Source organism: Sorex fumeus, unplaced genomic scaffold (genome assembly GCF_029834395.1).
Source record: "Sorex fumeus unplaced genomic scaffold, SorFum_2.1 ptg000043l, whole genome shotgun sequence".
In the NCBI taxonomy this organism is placed as follows: Eukaryota; Metazoa; Chordata; class Mammalia; order Eulipotyphla; family Soricidae; genus Sorex; species Sorex fumeus.
The window spans coordinates 4,497,653-4,523,399 of NW_026606100.1; the positions used below are offsets into that span (position 1 = coordinate 4,497,653).

Below are 25,747 nucleotides of genomic sequence, written 5' to 3' on the forward strand. Positions count from 1 at the left end.
GGAGCTGCCGACAAGCCCTGGGAGGGCCTGGGGCCGTCCTGTCCTGGACAATGGGTGGCAGCGTGCCACCCTCCTTCAGGGCCAGCCTTCCCAGGTCTAAGCTGCTTCCTCTGAGCCTGGTGCTGCAGACAGTGCGAAAGGTCTTAAGGAGGTAAGCAGTTTCCTGGGCTCCATAGCCCCCTTGCTAGGAGGCCTCTTGAACCCCAGTGACACCCCTTTCTAAGTGAGGTGCACATGTCAGGCCTAAAGACCCTGGGGGACCCCAGCACCTCCTGTTCATGGCTCTGAGTGTCCAGTCATGCCCACGTCCATGCTATCAAACTCCCCATCAAGGTTATTCACTCCTGGGCTGGGGGACAGTACAGTGTTGGGCACTTGCATTGCACACTGCAGACCCCGGGGGAATCCCCAGCATCCCATATGGTCCCGAGAGTTGTGCCAGGAGTGATTCCTGAATGCAGAGTCAGGAGTAACCCCTGAGATCCACTGGGTGTGGTTCAGAAACAAAAGAAAAAGATTGTTCACTCTTGACTGGGGTATTTGTCCTTCTATAACATCCCTCATTTCTATAACAGCCCCAGTTTCGTTGGGGCTAGAGTGATAGCATAGTGGGTAGGGTGCTTGCCTTGCACACGGCCGACTCGGGTTCTATCTCCAGCACCCCATATAGTTCCCTAGGCTCACCAGAGCACGCAGACAGAAGTAGCCCCTCAGCATCACTGAGTGTGGCAAAAAACTAAAAGAAACAGATTTTGTTAGACTGGAGCCATAGTACAGCAGGTAGGGCGTTTGCCTCGCATGCAGCCAACCCAGGTTTGATCCCCCGAGCACCAGCAGGAGTAATTCCTAAATGCAGAGCCAGGAGTAACTCCTGAGCATCGTTGGGTGTGGCTGCTGCCCCCCCCCCAAAGAATAAAAGAAAAGAAACATATTTTCTTGTCTTGTGCCACACCCAAAGGTCTTTAGGGCTTACTCCTGACTCTGTGTTCAGGGATGGTGGTGCTTGAAGGACCATACGCAGTGCCAGGGATCTGTATATATATATTTTTTGCCTTTTTTGGGTCACACTGGGCAATGCACAGGGGTTACTCCTGGCTCTTCACTCAGGAATTACACTTGGCAGTGCTAAGGGGACCATTTGGGATGCTGGGAATCGAATCCGGGTCGGTTGCGTGCAAGGCAAACGCCCTACCCGCTGTGCTATCGCTCCAGCCCCCGGATCTGTATATCTGAATTTGACCACGTGCAAGGCAAGCGCCCAACATGCTATACTGTCTCTGTGCCGCCCCCTCCCACCCTTTTTAATTTTATAAATGAGATAGATGTTGAGTCATTATTGGAGATTTATAAAGTTCCTTAGCATGCTAGGAATAAACATATCTTTCTTAATGTAGTAGAGGGCAACCATAAGCACCATGAGTGAGTCCCAGATTCAATGCCCCAGGCCCCAGACCCTTTTAAAGTGAGTAAGCTGTGATGACAGGATATCAGTATATCCCATTCACAGTAACACAGTCATAGTAAAATGACAGTAAGTGAAATGAGACAAAGCCAAAATAGATGCTCACTGCCTGCAGAACTTAGTACACCTTTGTAATTTTTTTCCTTGCCTGCCCCCTGTGACTGTTGCTCTGTCCAGCAGGGCTCAGGGGTCACCAGGATGATTCTGGGTGGGGGTAGGTGGGAGCATCGGGACTACACTTGGCAGTGCTGGGGGTGGGGGCAGGTAATGCCAAGGATTAAATTCTACCACTTTAGCTATCTTACCAGCCCTGCTTTGGGGGAGGGACCACACTTGGTGGTGCTCAGGGGCTATTCCTGATACAGTGCTAGGGGAATCACTCCCAGTGGAACTCAAGGAACCATGTGGTGTCAAGCCTGGGCCTCCCACATGCAAAGCATAAGTACTAGCCCTTTGAGTCAAGTCCCCGGCCCTGTTTTCAGGTTTGGTTGGTGGAATGGGTTTTAGGGGCACCTGCTGCAGCCTGGCTGGCTCAGTGTGCTGGTAAAAGGTGGTGGCTGCCTAGACAAGATGGTCCTCTTAGAATCCTGATTTATGGGGCTGGAGCCATAGCACAGCGGGTAGGGCGTTTGCCTTGCTGGCAGCTGATCCGGGTTCGATTCCCAGCATTCCATATGGTCCCCCGAGCACTGCCAGGAGTAATTCCTGAGTGCAGAGCCAGGAGTAACCCCTGTGCATCGCCGGGTGTGACCCAAAAAGAAAAAAAAAGAATTCTGATTTTGTCAAACTCTTTAGTCCGTCCTGACATGTGACGGTCTTGTCTACAATCTATTGTCTAGAAAAATGCATTTCAAACCAAGAGACTCGGACCTATTTTGTAACAGGAGCACTGCAGGGTCTGAACAACCACCAGCTGAGAACTGGTACTGAGTTTCAGGGTCCAGACTTTTATTTTGCTTTTTGGTTCACACCCGGCAATGTACAGGGGTTATTCTTGGCTCATACACTCAGGAATTACTCTTGGCAGTGTTGGGGGGTGGGGGACCATATGGGATGCTGGGAATCAAACCTGGGTTGGCTGCGTGCAAGGCAAATGCCCTACCTGCTGTGCTATCACTCCAGCCCTTAGGGCCCAGACTTTTATTTATTCTTTTCACAGGCACCAGCAGGCAATGGATACTTTGGGCCAAGCCTAGCTGAAGGAGAGTGGTAAATGCCTGGGGCTGTGACTGGTTGAGAACTGGCCATCTCTGAGCAGGGCAATTACACAGCACAGCTCCATGAAGAGGCAGTGGTGGTAAAGCACAAAAGCAGGAGAAACTCTTCTTGTTCTAGGAGGCCAGCACACCAAACCTCATGAATAAGTGACAGGAAAAGGAAACTACCAATGAGGCTGAGAGTCACTCCGTGATAGAGTATTTGCCTTGTGGGGAAAGACTCTGGGTTCTCTCCCTGGACCAGATGGAAGGAAGGAAGGAAGGAAGAAAGGAAGGAAGGAGGGAGGGAGGGAGGGAGGGAGGGAGGGAGGGAGGGAGGGAGGGAGGGAGGAGAGAGGACAAAGAAATTATACAGTATGTAGGAAACTGGAGCTCCAGCTGGGGCTGGAGCAATAGAATAGCGGTAGGGTGTTTGCCTTGCGCGCAGCCAGCCCAGCCGAGCTGGGTTCGATTCCTCCATTCCTCTTGGAGAGCTTGGCCAGCAACCACACGGCAAAGCCTGGCAAGATACCTGTGACATATTCAATATGCCAAACACAGTAACAAGAAGTCTCAAAATGGAGACGTTACTGGGCCCGCTCCAGCAAATCGATGAACAATGGGAGGACAGTGTTTGTTTGTTTGTAGGAAGCTGTAGGGTGCTTGTCTTGCATGCGGCTGACCCAGGTTCAATCCCTGGCATCACCTATGGTTCCCTGACCACTGCCAGCGGTAATTCCTGGGTGCAGAGCCAGGAGTAACCCCTGAGCATTGCTAGTAACCCTCTTCCCACAAAAACCAAAGAAATATCTTTTAAATATCAATAGACTTTCTTAATAGAATAGTAGCAGTTTGAATCCAGTAACAGAAAAAGGTGAAAGTGGAATTTATCCCAGGAATGCAAGATTGATTGCTCGAGCTCGAGCGGGCCCGGTAACGTCTCCATTGGAGACTTTGTTGTTACTGTGTCTGGCATATCGAATACGTCACGGGGAGCTTGCCAGGCTCTGCCGTGCGGGCGAGATACTCTTGGTAGCTTGCCGGGCTCTCCGAGAGGGGCGGAGGAATCGAACTTGAATCGGCCATGCTGGCTGTGTGCAAGGCAAACGCCCTACCGCTGTGCTATCGATTGATTAACATGTGAAATTCAACAAATAAGGTAATTTGTTTGGGGACACACCTGGTGGTGCTAGGGAGCTACTCTAGGGGCTCAGGGGCCATTCCTGCTGTGCTTGCTCAGGGAACTATGCGGTCCCAGGAATCGAACTTGGGCTTCCCACATGCAAAACGTGCTGCAGCTCAAAAGGAGAGAGAGAACAAAAGGGAATGCCCTGCTACAGAGGTAGGGTGGGATGGGGGAATGGGGGGTGGGAGGGATACTGGGATCAGTGGTGGTGGAGAATGGGTGCTGGTGGAGGGATGGGTATTCGATCATTGTATAACTGAAACCCAAGCACAAAAATTTGTAAGTCTACAACTGTACCTAATGGTGTTTCACTAATAAAAATTTAAAAAAAACTAAAACATGTGCCGCAGTCTTCTGAGCTATCATCCTATTCCATAATTATCAATTATCTTATAATTTTATTTATCAATTATACATTACTGAAACTGTTAAGAATGTATTTAACATATTTCTACTTGTCACGGTCACGGTCCTTCCGTTGTTCATCGATTTGCTCGAGCGGGCCCAGTAACGTCTCCATCATGAGACTTTGTTGTTACTGTGTCTGGCATATCGAATACGTCATGGGGGCTTGCCAGGCTTTGCCATGTGAGCGAGATACTCTCGGCAGCTTGCTGGGCTCTCCAAGAGGGGTGGAGGAGTCGAACTCGCGTCGGCCATGTTGGCCGCTTGTAAGGCAAACGCCCCCTACCGCTGTGCTATCGCTCCAGCCCATTTCTACTTGTGAGGAAAAAAATATACAGAATAAAATTAAAGGAAAAAATTTGGCTTACAAAACACCAAAAAGGATCAATTTATCGAGGTCAGGGGGTTATGCACACAGGAGACCCAACATTGGTCTCTAGTATCACATATTGCCCTGAGCACCTCCGGGAGCAACCCCTGAGCTGAAGAATCTTTTTTGCAGAAATGTCAACCTGATCGTAATAGTCACATAGAAATACAAGAAACCCAGAGTTGTCAATACCATTTTGAAAAAAGAACTGTCAGGCCTGGAGCAATCGTACAGTAAGCAGAACCTTTGCCTTACACGCAGCTGATCTAGGTTCCATCCTCTGCACCACATAAGATCCCCTGAGCACTGCCGGAGTGATCCCTGAGACCAGAGCCAGGAGGAAGCATTGAGCGCAGCCAAGTGTGCCTCCTCCCAAAACAAAACAAGAAGATAAAAAGAAGAAAGGAAAAGAAAGTCAGAGGATTCATACTTCATGATTTCCAACCTCACGACAAAACTAGTAATCAAGTCATCACCTTATTGAAATAAGAATAGACATATAGATCAGTGGAATACAATTAAGACCCAAAAAATAATGCCCATATTTTTCAACTATGGCCACTTTAAATGTATGGTCAATCATTTAAAATGGATTTTATTTGGAGAGGAATGTGGGTCACACTTGAATGTATTTAGGGACTGTTCCTAGCTCTGCTCAGGAATGGCCCCTAGTGGTGTTCAGGGTTCTAATCACGGATGGCAGGAATCAAGGCCGGTCCTCACGGTCCTCCCGTTGTTTATTGATTTATTCGAGAGGTCCCAGTAACGTCTCCATCATGAGACTTGCTGTTACTGCGTTTGACATATCGAATACATCACGGGGAGCTTGCCAGGCTCTGCCATGCGGGCGACTCGGGCTGGCCATGTTGGCCGCTTATAAGGCAAACGCCCTACCGCTGTGCTATCACTCCAGCCCCCCTGACTTTATTTTTAAGAGTAGTTTTAGGTTCACAGAAAAATTAAGGAGAAGGTATTGAGAGTTCTGTCTGCCCCCGCCCCTTGCAGCCTCCCCCATTATCACATCTCGCATGTCGGGTATACTTGTTATGATCAAGGAAACTGTCTGAACATACCACCACCAGCTAAAGTCCCAGATTTCCGTGAGGGCGCAGGTTTGGTGTCTGCCACACGTGTAGTGGCATAGACCCATCATTCTAGATTCACAGAGAACTGTTTCACAGTCCTAAAATTTCTCTGTGCTCCTCCTAGTCATCCTTCTAGCCCCATAAACTCGTAGCAACCATTTACATTTTCTTTCTCACAGAGTTGGAATCATAGTATGTGATCTTTTCAGATTCATTTTTACTCCCCCTCTCCCCGCCAGCAATTCAGGACCAACAGGGCCAGTCATCCGGTGCATGGAGCCTGCATGCTGGGAATCACAAGGATTGCTTAATGGTGCTCAGAGACCTCTGCACTGATGGTACTTAGGGGGCCTGCAGGGCTGCATTGAGCAGGGGCTATGTGCTGCTAGGGATCAAACCCAGACCCCTCACAAGCGAAGTATGTGCTCTAGCCCTTTGAGTCATCTCCCTGGACCATTAATTAATTTTTTGGGGGGTGGGGTGGGTTTGAGCCACACACACAGCAATGCACAGGGGTTACTCCTGGCTCTGCTCTCAGGAATTACTCCTGGTGGTGCTCGGGAACCATATGGGATACTAGGGATTGAACCTAGGTTAGCCGTGTGCAAAGTAAATGCCCTAACCACTATACCATCTTTTTAGCCCCATCACCACAGTTGATTTTTAACAAAAATGCCAAAACAGTTCAATAGGGAAAAGAGTAGTCTTTTGGGGCTGTAAGGACAGAGAGTAGGGCATTTGCCTTGCATGTAGCTGACCTATGTTCAATCCCCAACATTCCTTATAGTCTCCCAAGCATCACCAGGAGTAATTTCTGAGTGCAGATCTCGGAGTAACCCCGAGCATCTCTGGGTATGGGTTCCCACCTCACTAAATAATCTTTTCAATGAACTGTGCTGGGGCGACTGGATATACATGTACATATGAATTAATATGTGGAAACTGTGTCCCACATCACAAAAATTAAATAATTACCGGATAGAAGACCTCATGTTAAAGCTGAAACCATAAACTCACTGCAGAGTGGTTAGAGGGTATGCCTTGGGTTAACAACAACAAAAAACACAATGGAATGGGCACAGAGAAGTTAATTACTGGGTCCTGGAGGCGGTACACAGTGCACTCTAAGGGCCATGCCAGAGGGTAAGGCAGGGTTCAGGGACAGTGTGCCAGGACCCAGGACACATGCCTTTATTAGGGCTTGCAGGCTGAGTGCTCTGGTCTAGGACAGGATAGGTGGAGACAAACAAGGAGCAGAGTTTGATAAGTCTCGTGGGGGTTTTATCTAACGGCACACAGGGGAAAGGACCTGATAGGCAGGATGGGGGGTTTGGTGGGGGGGAATGAATGCTTATCATAAGGGCTGTTTGGGGAGTCCTATCAGAAACTCACATTTACTTGTGACTCTTCTGGCTGTTATCTAGAGCATGCACCCTCCAGAGGGACTATTATCAGCTTAAGTTCCTTATAGGCCACAGACTTCACAAAATGCCTGCCGAGGTAGCAAGATACTAGAACAGCTTAAACTCTTAAGAACTCTTAGAAGAAAACATAGAAGTAAAGTCTTTATGTCCTTGGATTAAGTTATGCTTTCTTGTTGCTGGGAGGACAAATAGTGCTCAGGATACCTGGGGCCACGCCTGGGGATTCTTGGCCAACCTGGCTGATGGCTTAATGTGAGTACCCAAGAATGCGCCACCCTGGCGGGGCTCAGGGGTCTCCAGGGCTGCACCTGGGGATGTGTGGTGGCCCATGTGGTGCCAGGGATCAATTGGACGAAGATCATTTACATGCAATGTGACCCTGCATTATCTTTCCAGCTCCCATTTCTTTCTTGAACAGGGGTCACACCTGGCTAGGTGCTTGGGGGTCACCAGGGCTCTACCTGGTGGTACTGGGGAAGGTACGTAGCGCCCAGATCATACTCAGGACCACATACATGCAAGCAATGTGCTATGCCTTTGAGCTCTTTCCCCAACTCCTAAGCAACAATTTTTTTCTTTTTGGGTCACACCTGGCGGTGTCTAGGAGTTACTCCTGGCTTTGAACTCAGGAATTACTCCTGGCGGTGCTCGGGGTACCATATGAGATGCTGGGAATCAAACCCGGGTCAGCCGTGTGCAAGGCAAATGCCCTACCTGCTGTACTATCGCTCCAGCCCCTAAGTAACAATTTCTTAAATAAAGGTAAAAAAGGTAAAGGCCCTCCCGTTGATCATCGATTTGCTCGAGCAGGCCCAGTAACGTCTCCATTGGAGACTTTGTTGTTACTGTGTCTGGCATATCGAATACGTCATGGGGAGCTTGCCAGGTTCTGCCATGCGGGCGAGATACTCTCGGTAGCTTGCCAGGCTCTCCGAGAGGGGCGGAGGAATCGAACTCGGGTCGACCATGTTGGCTGCGTGCAAGGCAAACGCCCTACCGCTGTGCTATCGCTCCAGCTCCTGCCAATTTCTTAAATAAGATACCAAAATTTGAAACAGCCTAATAAAATTGTAGATCATTCATCAGAATTATCAGCATTTTTTTCCTTTCCTTCTGGTAACACTTGGAAATGCTCAGGGATTACTCTTGGCTCTGTACTCAGAAATTACCCTTGCTGGAGGCTGGAGCAAAAGTACAGTGGTAGGGCATTTGCCTTGTATATGGCTGACTCGGGTTCAATCCCCAGCATCCCATATGGTCCCCCAAGCACTGCCAGGAGTAATTCCTGAATGCAGAGACAGGAGTAATCCCTGAGTATTGCCAGGTATGACCCAAAAAGCAAAAGAAGAAAAAAAAAGAAAAAAATAAATTACCTTGCTGGTGCTCAGGGGATCATATGGAATGTCAGGGATAGAATCTGGGTTATCCATGTGCAAGGCAAATGCCTGACCCACTGTACTGTTGCCCCCCACATTATCAGTTTTTTTGTTTGTTTGTTTTTACTTTTTGGATCACACTTGGCCATGCATAGGGGTTACTCCTGGCTCTACACTCAGGAATCACTCCTGGCAGTGCTCAGGGGACCATATGGGATGCTGGGAATCGAACCCAGGTCGGCTGAGTGCAAGGCAAACGCCCTACCCTCTGTGCTATCGCTCCAGCCACAAATTATCAGTTTTTATGCTTCATAGGACACCATCAAGAAAGTGAAAAGAGGGTCAGGAGAGATAATATGGCTGGTAGAGCACTTGCTTTTTTTGTGGCTAATATAAGTTTGATCCATAGCACCACATATGGTCCTCTTAGCCCTGCTAGAAATGATCCCTGGGTACAGAGCTAAAAATAAGCCCTGGACAACGCCAGATTTAGCCCACAAACAAAAACAAAGTGAGAAGATAATCCCCACAAACAAAGTGGAAAGGTAACTTGTAGAATGGGAAAAAAATACTTGTAAATTATATCTGATAAAGCCACGTGGGTTCCGGGGCCGAGATCTCCAAGCCTACTCGGATTAGAGTCGAGCATCCTCCACCCAGATCCTCCAAATTCCAGTAGGCGGGGGTCACACCCACCAACTGGCCCCCTGGCGCCGTGTAATCCCATCAGCGGCCAAGACTCAGAGACTATAAAAACCAGCTCCCGGAACATCTTATTATGACATCTCATTCCTACTTTGACAAACTGGCAGGCTACCGAATGTAGCCTGCCCACACGGCAGAGTCTGGCAAACTCCCCATGGCGTACCCAATATGCCAAATACCAGTAACAATGATGGGTCTCATTCTCCTAAAGAGCCTTGAATATAATCTCAGGAAGGAGACGTTACTAGGGCCTGCTCGAGGCAATCGACGAATAACAGGATGATCTGTGATCTGTGAAAGGCATTATATCCGGAATATATAAAGAATACTTACGCAGAGATGACTCTGGACCCTGCTCGAGGTTGAGTTGTCAGGAGCACCCAAGCATCACCCAATCAGAGCCCTAGTAGCTAAAAACCTTCACACTTCACAGCCATTGCCATGCTCACAGCCGGACTCCACTACTGGGGACGAGCCTCATCAAGCCTCATCGGAGAAATTAATCTGTTGAAAAACTCAGGAATGCTGGTTTTGTGACTGAAATCTCCAGGCTTTTATTAAGCTGAGGATGGCCTACCTCCCCCATACTCCCTGTACTTCTTGAAGCCTTGGCAGTCACGCCCATGAACCACCTCTGTGACCAAGTAATCTCATTAACCAGCCATGATCCAGAGACTCAAAAATAAACCTCGAAAGAGATCAACAGATTGCGAGATGCTCCTGGATCCCGCAAGAGACTAAGTCTTCAGGGGCACCCAAAGTCACCATCCAGTTAAAAATTTAACTCTAGCTGTATCACCTCAATCTTTTGAAATTCCTGGAGTGCATAGCCACATTTATGGTCACATGACAGTTCAAACTGTACATCACTGATCAACCAAGAGTAGCACACCACTTTGGATGGGATGTAAAGTGGAAGGCAATGAACCTCAATTAACAAAATATAAACACCCAAAACTTAACTTGTAATAACATGTTAGTAATCTTATCAGGGACTTAATGGCTCCATGGTGATATACAACAATCTTCACTAACTTTCTTCTAAGAAAACATTTTTAGCAAATTATTTATAACAAGCAATATAAAATAAATTTCTGAGGGACTGCCATAAGGGCAAACTTGAGGGGTAGTTGGGAAAATTGGAAATAATATTGGTGGGAAGGTGTAATGGTGGTGGGATTGGTGTTGGAATATTGAATAAGGAGCGATAGCACAGCAGTAGGGCATTCACCTTGCGTGCAGCCGGCCGGGCCGAGCCGGGTTCAATTCCTCCGCCCCTTTCAGAGAGCCTGGCAAGCTACCAAGAGTATCTTGCCCGCACGGCAAAGCCTGGCAAGCTACGTATTCAATATGATAAACACAGTAACAACAAGTCTCACGATGGAGATGTTACTGGGCCCGCTCGAGCAAATCGATGAATAACGGGAGGACTGTGACCGTGAAATCATTATGAATAACTTTAAATAAAAATAAAGAACACTTATAATTCAACAATAAAGAGATAAGCAATCCAATTTAAAAATGGGCTGGGGGAAGGGCAAAGATGATATAGGGGATAAGGCTAACTCTAGTCCACCCCAAATACTGCATGATTCCCCAAGCATCACCAAAGGTGGCCCTGGAGGCTTCTGGGCACCTTCAGATAGCCTGGGCAGTAGCCATATTATTTTCTGCCCCCCTACTTTAGCTATTTTTTAATATTCTATTTAACTCCTGTTAGTCCAGTCTTTCATATGAAAATTCCAATGCACTCTGGGTGTGTTTAGAGGTAAGAGATGGGGTTCTTCTTTGGGGATAAGCACTGATTCTCCCGCTGGCGTGGAGAATTCTTCCCCATGGGGAGAATCTTGGGGACAAAGAGTGAAGGAAGGACTTGGGTTGCTTCCAGGACTTTGAGGTTTGAGGTGTGCTTGTTGAAACAAAGTGTGTGGGTGGGCAATGACCTCCACCATCAATCCCCATTTGCGTCCTACCCAAGGCCCCAGGCGGGGCTGGAGAGATAGCACAGCGGGTAGGGCATTTGCCTTGCACGTGGCGGACCTGGGTTCGATTCCCAGCATCCCATAGGGTCCCCTGAGCACCGCCAGGAGTAACTCCTGAGTGCAGAGCCAGAAGTAACCCCTGTGCATCGCTGGGTGTGACCCACAAAGCATAAATAAATGAAGTTAACTTCCTAAAAAAAAAATAAATAAAGCCAAGGCCCTAGGCTCCTCCTTCTGAGAAAGTATCACATGATCTGAATCGCATGTTCTTACTTTTTTAAATTTTTTTGGCTTTTTGGGTCACACCCGGCAATGCACAGGGGTTACTCCTGGCTCTGCACTCAGGAATTATCCCTGGCGTTGCTCAGGGGACCATATGGGATGCTGAGAATCGAACCCGGGTTTGCCGCGTGCAAGGCAAATGCCCTACCCGCTGTGCTATTACTCCAGCCCCTGAATCGCATGTTCTTAAGAAGTCAGGTCACATGCATGCCTCCGACAGACAGATTTGGGACTTAAAAGTTCTTATTGACTTAGGATATTTACATCAGCATCAGTAAAAGGTTGCTAACAGGAGGCTGGAGATGTAGCTCGGTGATAAGATACTTGCAGAGTTCCATCTCAGACAACCTTATAAAAAAAAAAGGTTGCTAGCCTTATAGTTGCTTCATGTATTTGCATGAGTTGAAGTCTGCAGTCCCTGTCACTTCTGACATCCTGTAAAGACCACTCTGAAGTACGTTTCTAGGAGGATTATAATGTTGGGTGCAACGGGTGTTAGCAAGAGAAGCAAAGAGGCCCGGCCTCCACCCCCGACCACCGATTGCTTCCTAGTCTCAACAGCAGCTCCTCCCCAGGCATCAATCACGCCGATTCCCGCCAACTCTGCACGAGAAAGCAATGAAAAGGCGCCACTTCCCGCTCAAAGACATGACCAATCCGCGGGGCTGTTTCAGTCACCTGTGAGAACAGCCGATTCTGATTGGGCTTCAGGCCTTGGCTCCGCCCCCGCTCGGGTGGTCAGAGCCAATGACAGTTGTGAGGGCGAGGAGCCAATCAGGACGTGCTGCTTGGCGTGGTGGGGCCGGCAGTTGAGCTCTTGGCGTTGGACTGAGCGGAGGTGGAGTGCAGCGTGCAACCCAGTAGCGACCACCATGGTACTTCGGGCGACAGGGTGAGGGTGGCCGTCGCGGGAGGTGGGGTGTGGGGCACGGGCCCATGGTAGCATTAGGGCGTATGCTTGGCCAGGCAACGCCAGTAGCATGCGGGCACTCGCCGCTGCTGCAGCCGCCTGGGTCCCTGCCCTGCAAACTCTTTTTTCCCTAAGTGGTACCAGCTCTTCTGTTGGTTCCTGTGAGCATCTCGCGCAGACATTACTGACGAGTTTTGAAATAGGAATGCTAGAAAAACGTGTATGCTGAGAATCCTACTTCCTCCATAGAACGTGGGGTTTTGTTTGTTTATTGGTTCTTCGTTTCTACTTAAAAAAGTCAAAACCAGGGGCTGGAGTGATAGCACAGCCGGTAGGGCGTTTGCCTTGCACGTGGCCGATTCCTAGCACCCCATCTGGTCCCCAGAGCACGGCCAGGTGTAATTCCTGAGTGCGTGAACCAGGAGTAAGCCCTGTGACCCAAAAAGCAAAAAAAAATTAAAAAAAAAAAATTCAAGACCAGGCCTGGAGAGATAGTACAATGCATTGTACTTGCATTGCATGCCGCCGAGCCAGGTTTCCGGCACCAAACGGTTGTCCCAGCACCGCAGGGAGCATCCCCTCCCCCAGACCCACCAGGTGTGCCCCAGCCCCCTCTCCAATGAGATTAAAAGCAAAACCAAGTAAACAGAATAAGGACCGGAAGCGGTAGTGCAGCGGGCAGTGCTCTTGCCTTGCACGTGGACGAACCAGGTTTGATCCCCATCTGGTCCCCGGATCCGCATTGTTATTCAGAGTATACTGTTTTCACTATGGAGGCAGCAGTGCAGCCTCTGCTGTGCTGGGGATGGCTCCCAGTGCATTGCACAAAACGCTGTAAGGAGCAACTTGGTGGGAATAAAAACAACAGTTTTTGTAAATGGTGCCAGATTTTCTTCTATCATCAATACTCCAAAGCAGGGTAGGCTTTTGCCTTTATATTGTTTTAGGGTTGGAGCAATAGTTCAGCGGGTAGTATACTTGCCTTGCACGTGGCCGACCAGGGTTCTATCCTTGTCATCCCATATGGTCCTCTGAGCCTTTAGGGAGTAATAAATGTCCTCCCCCCACAGTTGCAGGGAGCAACCCCTGAGCACTGCTAGGCATGGTCCTCCCAAGAATGAATAAAATTGTTTGCTTTTATAGCCTCAGCTCATAGGTGACCTAGGTTAAGGTTGATATCATGTACAGTTTATCAGTGAACACCCAAACACCTCTCCTGCATTTCTTCTGGGGGGGGGGCACATTCTGTGGTGTTGGTGGGCTCTTCCTTCCTACTCATACATACAGTGTGTGATACAGAGGATCCAACCCAGAGTCTGTCAAGTGTAAGGCAAGTGCCTTAATCTCTGTCTCTCTAGCCCCTTCCTGTATCTCAGAAGGGATTGTGACTTGAGATAAATTGAATGGAAACTCCAGAAGTAAGTTTCATTTTTAATTCTATGATATGCATCTGGGCTGGAGCGATAGCACAGTGGGTAGGGTGTTCGTCTTGCATGTGACTGATCCGGGTTCGATTCCTCTGTCCCTCTCAGAGAGCCCAGCAAGCTACCGAGAATATTCTGCCCACATGGCAGAGCCTGGCAAGCTCCCTGTGGCATATTTGATATGCCAAAAACAGTAACAAGAAGTCTCACAATGGAGTTGTTACTGGTGCCTGCTCAAGCAAATCAATGAACAGCGGGAAGACAGTGCTACAGTGCTATGATATGCATCTAAGAGTTTTTTACTTTCTCAGATATTTGTCCCTGGGCTCAGTCTCTGGTAAAAACAAAGATTTCCACCCCCCAGCTCAATATGTATTTTGAAATCAGAACTAGATTGAATGATGACTATGCTGTTAGTCTCTTGCTTACCACTTTACCATATGACTGTCACAGATATTGTGCTTTATTTGCAAAAATGTGGGGTTGGCCATCATGTAAAATTTTTTTTATTTTCCTGGCTTTTTGGGTCACACCCAGCAATGCTCAGAGGTTATTCCTGGCTCTACACTCAGGAATTTCTCCTGCTGGTGCTCAGGGAACCAGATGGGATGCCAGGGACTGAACCTGGGTCAGTTTCAAGCAAGGCAAACACCCTACCCACTCTGCTATGGCTCCAACCCCTTATGTGAAGCTTTTTTAGGGGAAAAAAGATGTTGTTCTAGAGAGATATTTCAGGGAGTAGGGCATTTGCCTTGCATTTGGTTGACCCAATTTTAAATCCTGGACACCATGTATGGTCTCCAGAGCCACACCAGGAGTCACTCCTGACCACAGAGCCAGGAGTAACCCCTTAGCAGTGCTGGGTGGAGCCCCAGTCCACCCCATTCAAAAAGAAAAACAAAACAGAACGGTGCTGGCTGCCCAGCACTGAGCCAGAAATTACCCTAAGCACAAAAGCAACAAAAATAACCAAAAAATTGTATAAGGTTAAGGCACTTGTCTTGTGTGCAGGGGACCTGGATTTGATCCCTGATGCTACACAAGGACTCTGAGCTCTGCCAGGAGTGATCCCCAAACACAGAGCCGCAAGTAAGCCTGGTGCACTGCCACATGTAGCACAAAAACTTAAAAATTATGCAGATATTACTGGAAAAACAAAACAAAAAAATAGGATTACATGATGAAATGATGATACCAAGGATGAGGGCAGAAGCAGAATTACTAGGCTTCGGGCCGCAGCAATAGTACAATGGGAAGGGCATTTGCCTTGCATATGGCCAACCCGGGTTCGATTTCTGGCATCCCATATGGTCCCCCGAGCACTGCCAGGAATAATTCCTGAGTGCAGAGGCAGCAGTAACCCCTGAGCATTGCCGGATGTGTCCCAAACAAGAATTACTGGGCTTCCCAGATGGTCGGTCATAGGACTAGGAGATCACAGTGGTGATTAGGAAATTAGATTACTTGAAGTCAGTTGAGATTTCTAAACTGTAAGATAAAGGTAAAGGCCCTCCCGTTGATCATCAATTTGCTCGAGCGGGCCCAGTAACGTCTCCATTGGAGACTTTGTTGTTACTGTGTCTGGCATATCGAACACGTCACGGGGAGCTTGGAGGCTCTGCCGTGCGGGCGAGATACTCTTGGTAGCTTGCCGGGCTCTCCGAGAGGGGCGGAGGAATCGAACTCGGGTCGGCCATGTTGGCTGCGTGCAGGGCAAACGCCCTACTGCTGTGCTATCGCTCCAGCCCTAAACTGTAGTGCAATCATAATTATATGATGGGAAAGTAACCCATGTGTGCTTAAAATCTGGGTAAGGATGTGGTCCTCTTGATTGCAGGTTTTGTTTTTTTGTGCCAAGGATCAAACCTAGGGCCTCTGACATGCAGAGCAGAGGCCCCACAGCTGAACTGCAGCCTTGGCCTTGGGCTCAGTGCTGGGGCATCTGCTGTGCATGTTAAGATTAGTAATTTGTGTCTTCTCTTTTTCTGCATCCATTGGTAGGAGAATTATTAATTTGTTCAGCTGAAATAAAACAAAAACACTGTCCTCCCGTTGTTCATCAATTTGCTCGAGCAAGCCCAGTAACGTCTCCATTGTGAGACTTCTCGTTACTGTGTTTGGCATATTGAATACTCTTGGTAGCTTGCCAGGCTCTCCGAGAGGGGTGGAGGAATCGAACCCGGCTTGGCAGGGCTGGCTGCGCGCAAGGCAAATGCACTACCGCTGTGCTGTGAGGGCGATCTGGCTGCGACCTCTGTCGCCCCATCGATCACCAGGGTTGATTCAGCTGATCTCGCTGGCTAGGCGGGTGTCCCCTTTCTCACGGCTCCATGTGCGTCCCTCCCGAAGCTGCGTGCTCGGTCGAAGAGGAGCCTTCCCCGAATAGAGACAGACCCATCTTTGGTCGAGGGTATATGAGTAGTTGCACTCCCTGCTAGAACCTCCAAACAAGCTCTCAAATAAAATACACTTTTAAAATTTGTTTCTGGGCCCCTCCTGGCAGTGCTCAGGCCTCTGTGCTTAAGAATCGCTCTGGTGAGCCCTTGCGGGTATCATGGATCAAATCCCAGTCTGGTGCGTGCAAAACTAGTACCCTAACTATTGTACTATTGCTCCAGCCCCTGACCTTTTTTTTCTTTATTGGGATTCTGTGGTTTGGTTGATTTTAATTGATTGAGATTCTGACATTGTTAATGATGGTTTCTCGTCCACTTAATTCCAGCACCACACCCATCACCGGTGTACCCACCTCCCTCCCCCAAGAACCCAGCACCCCTCCCATCTCAATTATGTGGACTGGTCTCTTGTTATGAGAGAAAGAGGCAACGAAAAACAATGCTGTTACACATGTGCAACTCCAGAAAATAGAGAAAAGCAAATTAAGGGCAGGGCAGGTAGGAGGCCTTACAAAGGGGTACAAGAAAACTAGGAGTGACTATAGATATGTTCCTAACTCTGGCCCTTTCTGACTGTTTTGAGTGAGCTTCGGTAGTGTGTTTAATGGTAGTTTGTTTAACATGGTCAGATGTAAAAATAAATTAAAAAAAAAAAGGAAAGAACCAAAGTGAGACAATAAAAATCTGTTCAGTGGAGGAGGAAAAAATACATAAAACCACCTCTTCTTTTAAAAAAATGTATTGCCATGGGTTGTTCATGGTACCTTTGTCTTGGCAGTCATAGTCACTTGTGGTTGAAATTAGTCATTTGTGTTTTCTCTTTTACTGCATCCATTGGCAGGAGAATCACCAATTTGTTCAGCTGAATTAAGGCTTAATTGTTTTCCTCCTGTTTCATATGTATTTCTGTTCTTTTTCTTTCTCCTTTTGCATAATTTGGAAATCTGATCCTTTCTTAGAATTGTTCCTTTCTTCCTGGTTGGAGTAGGCCTTGTGATGTCCAGCAGTTCCTTGATGGGGATCACAGGCTTGCACACTAGGTCATGGAGTGTGCACTCGCTTGCAGTGCTCTGGAGCCTGACCCTGCTCACGTGTGGTCTTGGCTGTGTGGGGTGAGACCTGCCGCCTTTTGTCTCCGAGCAGGCATTTAGCCACTGAGCCATCCCCAGGCCCCAGAACACTCGTGATTACTTTTTATCTCCTTTATTCACTTTTTAGTTATACCACTTCATCATCTGTATTTATTTTTTGTGATTCTTTGGGGCTATAACTTTCGATTTGTACCAGTCTACATTGAAATGTATCCTGCCCACATGGCAGAGCCTGGCAAGCTCCCTGTGACATACTTGATTTGCCAAAAACAGTAACAACAAGTCTCACAATGGAGACGTTAGTGGTGCCTGCTCGAGCAAATCGATGAACAATGGAAGGACAGTGCTACAGTGCTACAATGAAGTGATAGTATCCTACTTCATAATATATAACATTTTCATTTCCCTTTTTCAGTCTCTGTGCTGTTGTCATTTTTGATTTTTATATGAATCCTAAGACTGCAATAAATCATTTTTTCTTTAACATTCATTAAAAAACTTGAGATATGATTAAAAAGTCTTGCTTTCCCATGTATTTAGCAATTTTGGGGGTTCTTCCTTGCTTTGTATAGTTCTAATTTTCTTTCTAGCATTGTTTTTCTTCTCTCCAAAGGAAATTCCTTTAATATTTCTTGTCATATGATCTAATTCATCCAGTTTGCAAATGTCTGAAAGTCCTTTACTTTTTTTCCCAGTTTTTCTTTTTTTACTCCTGGCAGTGCTCAGGGGACCATATGGGATGCTGGGAATTGAACCACGGTCGGCGCATGCAAGGCAAACGCCCTACCCACTGTACCATTGCTTCAGCCCCTTTTTTCCCAGTTTTATTGACAAAATTGAAGTATATGCTTTGACAAGATTTAACATTGATTTATTCAAGAAAACCGTTCATCTCATGTTAGGAACGTACCTATAGTCACCCCCAGTTTCCTTGTACCGCTTTGTAAAGCCTCCTGCCTGCCCTGCCATTAGTTTGCTTTTCTCCATTTTCTGGAGTTGAACATGCATGACAGAATTGAGTTTTTGTTGCCTCTTCATTGTAATTATTTTGAGATTTATTCCTTTTCTTGCGTGTGTCAATATGACTTCTTTTTTTATTGAAGATCACCTTTTCCCCTTTAGTAAAATTTAGATGACCCAAAATTCACTTTTAACACTTCTTTGGTTTTGATTTTTGTACTTGAGCCACACCTGGAGATGCTCAGGCCTTACTTCTGGCTCTGTGTAGGGATCATTCCTGGCAGGGTTCTGGGGACCATATGGGATGCCAGGGATTAAACCAGGGTCGACCACCCATGTGCAAGTTAAGCACCCTGCCTCCTGCACGCTGTACTATTGTATTGCTCCAGCCCCCATTTAACCACTTTTAAGTAGTGTTTCTTGTTTTTTTGTGTGTGTGTGTGTGTTTGGGTCACACCCTGCGGTCCTCAGTGCTTATACCCAGCTATGTGCTCAGGGGTCAGTCTGGGTGGGTCAAACCGAGGTTGACTGTATACAAGGCAAGCACCCTCTGGACTATGGCTTAGTGTCCAAGTTCAAGTGGTCTGTTCATATATACAGTAGACTGTATATTCGCTTGTTATATACATCATCACTATGTCCAGAACCTTTAAAAATCACACTCTACTCCTTCCTCTGTAATATATCACCTGCTGTTAGTCCCACTTTGTGTGGTTTTTAAAATATCAGGTACAGATTTTTTAAAAAAATATTAACAGTTTGATTTAGACCTTTTTCACAGCACAGTGTCCCTCCTGATCTTGTTATTTTCCCCCTTTTACCCATATGAACATATTTTAATGTTCTTGTTTAATAATTCTGCATCTGTCATTTCTGAAGTCTGTTTTTGTGTGTGGGTGCCTCCCAAGAAGTGCTCATAAGGACTAAGGGCCACTCTTGGGGACACTCAACCCAAATATTCAGGGCTGGGACCTGGTGATGTGCACTCAGGCCCAGTGATGCTGGAGGCCACACCCAGCAGTGCTCAGGGACCCAGTGCTGAGGGTTGACTTGGGGTCTCTGCGTGTAAGCCCAGCCCTCCGGCCTTCCCAGCCAACTCTCTGGACTCTCCCAGTCCAGTTGCTTTGCTGTGGGGTGGAGATTAGGTACACACAGCACTACTCTGCTCAGGAGTGGCCCCGGCGGTGCTTGGGAGACCATATGTGGTGCAGGGGATTCAAACCAAGCACCTTAACTCCTGTAGTGTCACTGTGGACTGATTGATTTTTCTCTTAACATGGTCTTATTTCAGGGCCCTTAAAAACATGTGTTTGTGTGTTTTGAAACTGCGTACCAGACATTGATACTAAGTTATTGGGTGCTAGATTTGGTGGTGGGGGGGGGGGGGGTTGGCAATCTTTCCTGGCAGCACCACTCAGGGGCTTGTCTTGGCAGTGGACTGGTGGCATTCTCTGCTGATAGCTGCCCCCGCGTCCTGGGTCACTCTCTTCCTAGCTTCCACCTCCTCAGCTTCCCTGATGTGGAAGCCTCCTCTTGGCACAGGCCCCCCTGAGCTGGGGCCATGGGGCAGGGGTGACTTTCCTCCCGCTGCCATGGCCTGGAAACTCCCACACAGTTTTGGGGGCAATTGGAGGACTGTGAGGAATCACGACTTCATCTGGTGGCTGACAGCTGCTCTGGGATTCTTCAGGCCTTGGCCAGACAGGCAGGAAGATCATCTCTCGGTAGAAGGAATATCTCTGCACTGTGTATGCTTTTGTGTAGTACAGCTCCCCCGCAGTACTCAGTGCCCCAGGACTGCTCCCAGCCATGCAGGTCCAGTGAGCAGGTCTGACAGTCCTCAGGCTAACTGATGCTGAGGGTCTTACCCAGCAGTGATGGAGGTTGGTGGGGATATGTGATGCCAGGCATTGGCCATGGGGTCCTGTGCCAGCCAGCCTTTGCGATCTCCCTGGCCCCTAATGGCATGTGTTACAGGTTAACAGGTTTTTTTTTTCTTTTTGGGTCAAACCTGGCGATGCACAGGGGTTACTCCTGACTCTGCACTCAGGAGTTACTCCTGGCAGTGCTCGGGGGACCATATGGGATGCTGGGAATCGAACCCGGGTCAGTTGCTTGCAAAGCAAATGCCCTACCCACTGTGCTATCTCTCCAGCCCCTATAGGTTAACAGTTTTTACAAATTGCTTGGGATGTAAGTTTATGACTAGGTCTATTCTAGTTCAATACTGTTTTGATCCATATTGGATAACAGTATTCTGATATAAAGTGATTGTTGAAGGTTGATGAGATGGATTGTCTTAGAAGACACCATGAAACAAAATGCTGGGTAGGGCACTTGCGTTGAACATGGCCAGTCAGGTTTGATTCCCTGTGCTCACCAGGAGTGATTCCTAAGGGAAAAGCCAGGAGAAACATCTAAACATCCCTGGGTGTGCCCCCCAACAAAAAGAAAAAAGAAAAAGTTGGGGCCAGAATGATTTGAAAAACATCCCCCCCAAAAAGTTTTACAAATACTGAGGGAGCTGGAGTGATAATACAGCGAGTAGGGTGTTTGCCTTGCATGTGGCCGACTCGGATTCGATTCCAGGCATTCCATATGGTCCCCCAAGTACCACCAGGAGTAATTGCTGAGTGCAGAGCCAGGAGTAACCCCTGAGCTCCAGGTGGTATCCCCCCCAAAAAATTAAGTTAGGTCAGCAGTTCGTATTTCAATGCTACAATATTAACTGCGGTGAGTGAAAGTGGGTCTCACGAGTGTGTTCCTGTCCCCAGCGCGAGTGCATCTCTATCCACGTGGGACAGGCGGGGGTCCAGATCGGCAATGCGTGCTGGGAGCTGTACTGCCTGGAGCATGGGATTCAGCCCGACGGGCAGATGCCAAGTGACAAAACCATCGGTGGTGGGGACGACTCATTCAACACGTTCTTCAGCGAGACGGGGGCTGGCAAGCATGTGCCCAGGGCAGTGTTTGTGGACCTGGAGCCCACTGTGGTCGGTAGGCGCTTGGGCGACCTCGTGGGAGGGTGGGACACCGCGGCCGGGGATGTGAGCAAGGCCCGGGCTGGCAGGAGCGTGGAACTGACGTTCCCACCTCAGGGAACTGGAGGGGGGAAAGCTGCTATGGAACCCTGGCATGGGGCACCCCTCAGTGCTGGGTGCTAGGCCCGCAGGGCCAGGCAGGAGAGCACAGTGGTTGGCGTCCTCCAGGTGAGAAGTGGGTGGGGGCACGGACAGCTGCCAGAGTGGCCTCCACTGGCCCACTCAGTGAGAGGCTGTCCCCCTGCAGCCTGACCTGGTCTCGGAGCGTGGCCCTGGGACCTGGTGCCTACACAGGTGGAGGGGGCCCTGGTCTGGGACCCGCAGAGCTGGCACCAGCACCAAGAGCCCATGGGCCCTGCCTGGAGGCAAGGAGCACCCGTGTCCACCGAGTCAGCCAGACACGTTTCCTGGGAGGTGGGACTCTCGAGGAAGAGCGTGTTTGGTGTAGGTGGTCCCCAGATCTGTGTGCGGGGGACTCCTGGGGGCCCGGAGCGTCCAGCACACGCATGCTCCCTCTCGGCAGATGAGGTGCGCACGGGGACCTACCGGCAGCTCTTCCACCCGGAGCAGCTCATCACCGGGAAGGAGGACGCGGCCAACAACTACGCCAGAGGCCACTACACCATTGGCAAGGAGATCGTGGACCTGGTCCTGGACCGGATCCGCAAACTGGTGAAAGGGGCCGCGTGCTGGTCCTGGGCGCGGGGGGCACGGGGCGAGACTCGGGCCAGTGGCCAGTCTAGGGGTGACTGGGCCGTGACTCGAGAGCCCGCGGGCGCGCGTGTGGGGCCTGGGGCCCGCCCCACTGGGCGCTGCTCACCGCCGTGCTCCCCTCCCCAGGCTGACCTGTGCACGGGCCTCCAGGGCTTCCTCATCTTCCACAGCTTCGGCGGCGGCACCGGCTCCGGCTTCGCCTCCCTGCTCATGGAGCGGCTGTCGGTGGACTACGGCAAGAAGTCCAAGCTGGAGTTTGCCATCTACCCGGCCCCGCAGGTGTCCACGGCCGTGGTGGAGCCCTACAACTCCATCCTGACCACGCACACCACCCTGGAGCACTCGGACTGCGCCTTCATGGTGGACAACGAGGCCATCTACGACATCTGCCGGCGCAACCTGGACATCGAGCGGCCCACCTACACCAACCTCAACCGCCTCATCGGCCAGATCGTGTCCTCCATCACGGCCTCGCTGCGCTTCGACGGGGCCCTCAACGTGGACCTGACCGAGTTCCAGACCAACCTGGTGCCCTACCCGCGCATCCACTTCCCCCTGGCCACCTACGCGCCGGTCATCTCGGCCGAGAAGGCCTACCACGAGCAGCTGTCGGTGGCCGAGATCACCAACGCCTGCTTCGAGCCGGCCAACCAGATGGTCAAGTGCGACCCTCGCCACGGCAAGTACATGGCCTGCTGCATGCTGTACCGGGGGGACGTGGTGCCCAAGGATGTCAACGCCGCCATCGCCACCATCAAGACCAAGCGCACCATCCAGTTTGTGGACTGGTGCCCCACGGGCTTTAAGGTGGGTCTGGCCAAAGCCCCTGCCCCGTGCTGCCCCTTTGCAGAACATGCTTGTTTCAGTGAGCTGGGCTCTGAGCCGTAATAGTGATCTCAAGCTATCATTTTACTCTGCCCTGTTTTCTGACTTTGTTCCTGAGTTTTATCTTGCTGATTTTTTTTGGGGGGGCTAATAGGAATAGCCTCATGTTAAGGATTTCTTTTGGGGGCGGGGGAGTGGGGGGGGCTGTAGAATTAATATGAGAAATGTAGATTCCACTTAGAAATGTGAAACTGTAGAGCCAGAGTGATAGCACAGCAGGTAAGGCTTGAGCTTTGTACACAGCCATCCCCAATTCCCCATATGGTCCTCTGAGCCCACCAGGAATGATCCCTGAGCATTGATCCAGGAGTAAGCCCTGAATACCACCAATTGTGGCCCAAAAACAAAAAGAAGAGAAATATAGGACTGTCCATAATTCAGGTAGATTTTTGAAATGAAGTAAAAACATAAACATGTAAACATGTGACTATAATAAATCACAGTAAATGAAAAATATTTCAACTAATATAATTTAAATTTATTTATAATTAGTTATAATTTATAACTGTTTATCTGCTCACCAAAACAAAAATATTGTTTAAAAAAAAAGGTTACATCATCAAAGATATAGTACAGTGGACAGAGCACTTGCTTCGCATGTGGTCTCTCCAGGTTCAATCCCTGGCTCTCTATATAATCCAAATATTCCAGGAGTGATCCCTGAGTACAGAGCTATGAGTAAGCCCCAAGCACCCCAAGGTATGGCCCCAAAACTAAAGCAAATAATAAAGGTCATAGGAAAACAAAACAAAACAAAAAGTTCTGGCATTACTATAAAGTGTTGAAATACATCTCATTTTATCTGTATGTAATCATTTAATATAATTCACATTTTGTATGCAGTGTTTGATTTTAAAAAGTCTGTCAGAAATATTTTTTTTGGGGTCACACCCGGCGATGCACAGGGGTTACTCCTGGCTCATGCACTCAGGAATTGCTCCTGGCAGTGCTCAGGGGACCATATGGGATGCTGAGAATCGAACCCGGGTCGGCTGCGTGCAAGGCAAACACCCTACCTGCTGTGCTATCACTCCAGTCCGTCAGAAATATTCTTATGACAATATGGCAGCATGTCTATTTTCCTCTGAGTACCCTGCCCTATGTTTTCCTAAGAAACGTCCCTCTTCTCAGGGGTGGGGACCCATAGCAGGTGGTGCTCAGGACTTATTCCTGGCTCTGTGCTTAGGGATCACTCCTGGTGGATTTGGGTGACCATATAGGGTGCCCGGGATTGACCAGGTCAGCCTGCCTTAAGTGTACTGGGGTGGCGGGGAGATGCTGCAGCACAGACAGGAGCGCCGGCTTATTGACTCCTTGAAGAAAACCTGGAGTGGTGAGCAGTGTCCCTTTTCAGACTGTGGATCGGCCTCTTGCCTGGTATACTGTTGCGTGTAGACCAGTCACTGCCCTCAGGCCACTTGGATCTGAGCCAGGGTGGCTGGCTCCCCGGTTCTGCTCTGTCTGGCAACCAGCTCTCTGCCCTCCTTGTCCAGCACACAGTGGCCCAGGGACTGTTTGCAGGGGAACGGGAGCCTCAGCCAGCCGCCAGCACACACTTCTGTGCCTTGATTTCTGTGAAAGCAGCCCCAAGGCCGACAACCTTAGCGTTTCCTTCTCTTTCTCTGCCAGGTGGGCATCAACTACCAGCCCCCCACCGTTGTTCCCGGGGGGGACCTGGCCAAGGTGCAGCGGGCCGTGTGCATGCTGAGCAACACCACCGCCATCGCCGAGGCCTGGGCCCGCCTGGACCACAAGTTCGACCTCATGTATGCCAAGCGCGCCTTTGTGCACTGGTATGTGGGCGAAGGCATGGAGGAAGGGGAGTTCTCGGAGGCCCGGGAAGATTTGGCAGCTCTGGAGAAGGATTATGAAGAGGTGGGCGTGGATTCCGTGGAAGCAGAGGCCGAAGAAGGGGAGGAGTACTGAACGGGAGCACGGGGCTGGCAGGCCCTTCCCTCTGCTCTCAGTCATTAAAGTTTCTGTCTTAAGCTCCTGTGTGCTCTTGTGGGGCTGCCAGGAGGGCGTGAGTGGCATGGCCGCTTCTGTGACCCAGCCCCAGAGAAAGGATCCAGGTCGCAGAGGTGTGCCCAGTTCCAGGAACACCTTTGATTTTGAAAATTAAGCTGGGGGCTAGAGCAGTAGCACAGCGGGTAGGGCATTTGCCTTGCACGCGGCTGACCTAGGCTCAATTCCCAGCATCCCATATGGTCCCCTGAGCACTGCCAGGAGTAATTCCTGAGTGCACAGTCAGGAGTAACCCCTGTGCCTTGCCGGGTGTGACCCAAAAACAAAACAAAACAAAAAAATGAAAATGAAGTTGGCTGTTTTCGAGGCCCCTCCACTTAGAGCTCCATCTTAAAGCTCAGCACTGGGGTTTTAAAATCTGAGCCAGGACGTCCTGAAAACTCTCATCAGATGTATCCAGTTAGGGCATGCTGCAGGCAGGAGTTTTTACTGGGTTCACCCCAGCACACTGGATGGAGAAGTTATGATGGTACATCTTTCTTTTTACAGTGCCTGGGATCAAAACCAGGTCTCACACATGCAAGGCAAATGTTTTGCCCCAGAGCCGTATCTTTGACCTCACTTTCCCTCTAACTGCAAAGATTCCTCCGGAGTCCCCCTGCTCCTCCACCCCACTGAACCCCACCAAAATGTAGGGATGTTTGCTTTATAAATAGAAACACTTAGAAGAAGTAACACACAAGCTTTTGCTCACACCTGAAAATGAGGTCCAGCAAGGTGCAGTAATTGTTAGAAGTCACCCGATTCCATCAGCTGCAGTGAGACTGAGTCAAGCACACAACAAATTCTCCATCTTTGTACTTTAATATACTTAAGACGTGACAGACA

At 49.2% G+C, this 25,747-nt stretch overlaps 1 protein-coding gene across 1 annotated transcript; it reads left to right on the forward strand.

Annotated features, from left to right (window-relative positions):
- Window positions 1-33: 33 nt before the first annotated feature.
- LOC130029682 (tubulin alpha-3 chain) lies at window positions 34-24,843 on the forward strand. Its single transcript, XM_056120703.1, has 5 exons — window positions 34-151; window positions 21,029-21,251; window positions 21,819-21,967; window positions 22,136-22,816; window positions 24,524-24,843. Exons 2-5 carry the CDS (start codon window positions 21,131-21,133, stop codon window positions 24,818-24,820), a joined length of 1,248 nt encoding a protein of 415 aa, XP_055976678.1. The 5' UTR covers window positions 34-151; window positions 21,029-21,130; the 3' UTR covers window positions 24,821-24,843.
- The last annotated feature ends 904 nt before the right edge of the window (window positions 24,844-25,747 follow it).

What these genes read in the sequence shown, in the direction of transcription:
- LOC130029682 (XM_056120703.1), top strand. Translation starts at nt 21,131, where the DNA reads ATGCCAAGTGACAAAACCATCGGTGGTGGGGACGACTCATTCAACACG. An exon ending in TGGACCGGATCCGCAAACTG is followed by an intron (nt 21,968 to 22,135) that starts GTGAAAGGGGCC and finishes TCCCCTCCCCAG; the next exon opens with GCTGACCTGTGCACGGGCCT. An exon ending in GGTGCCCCACGGGCTTTAAG is followed by an intron (nt 22,817 to 24,523) that starts GTGGGTCTGGCC and finishes TTTCTCTGCCAG; the next exon opens with GTGGGCATCAACTACCAGCC.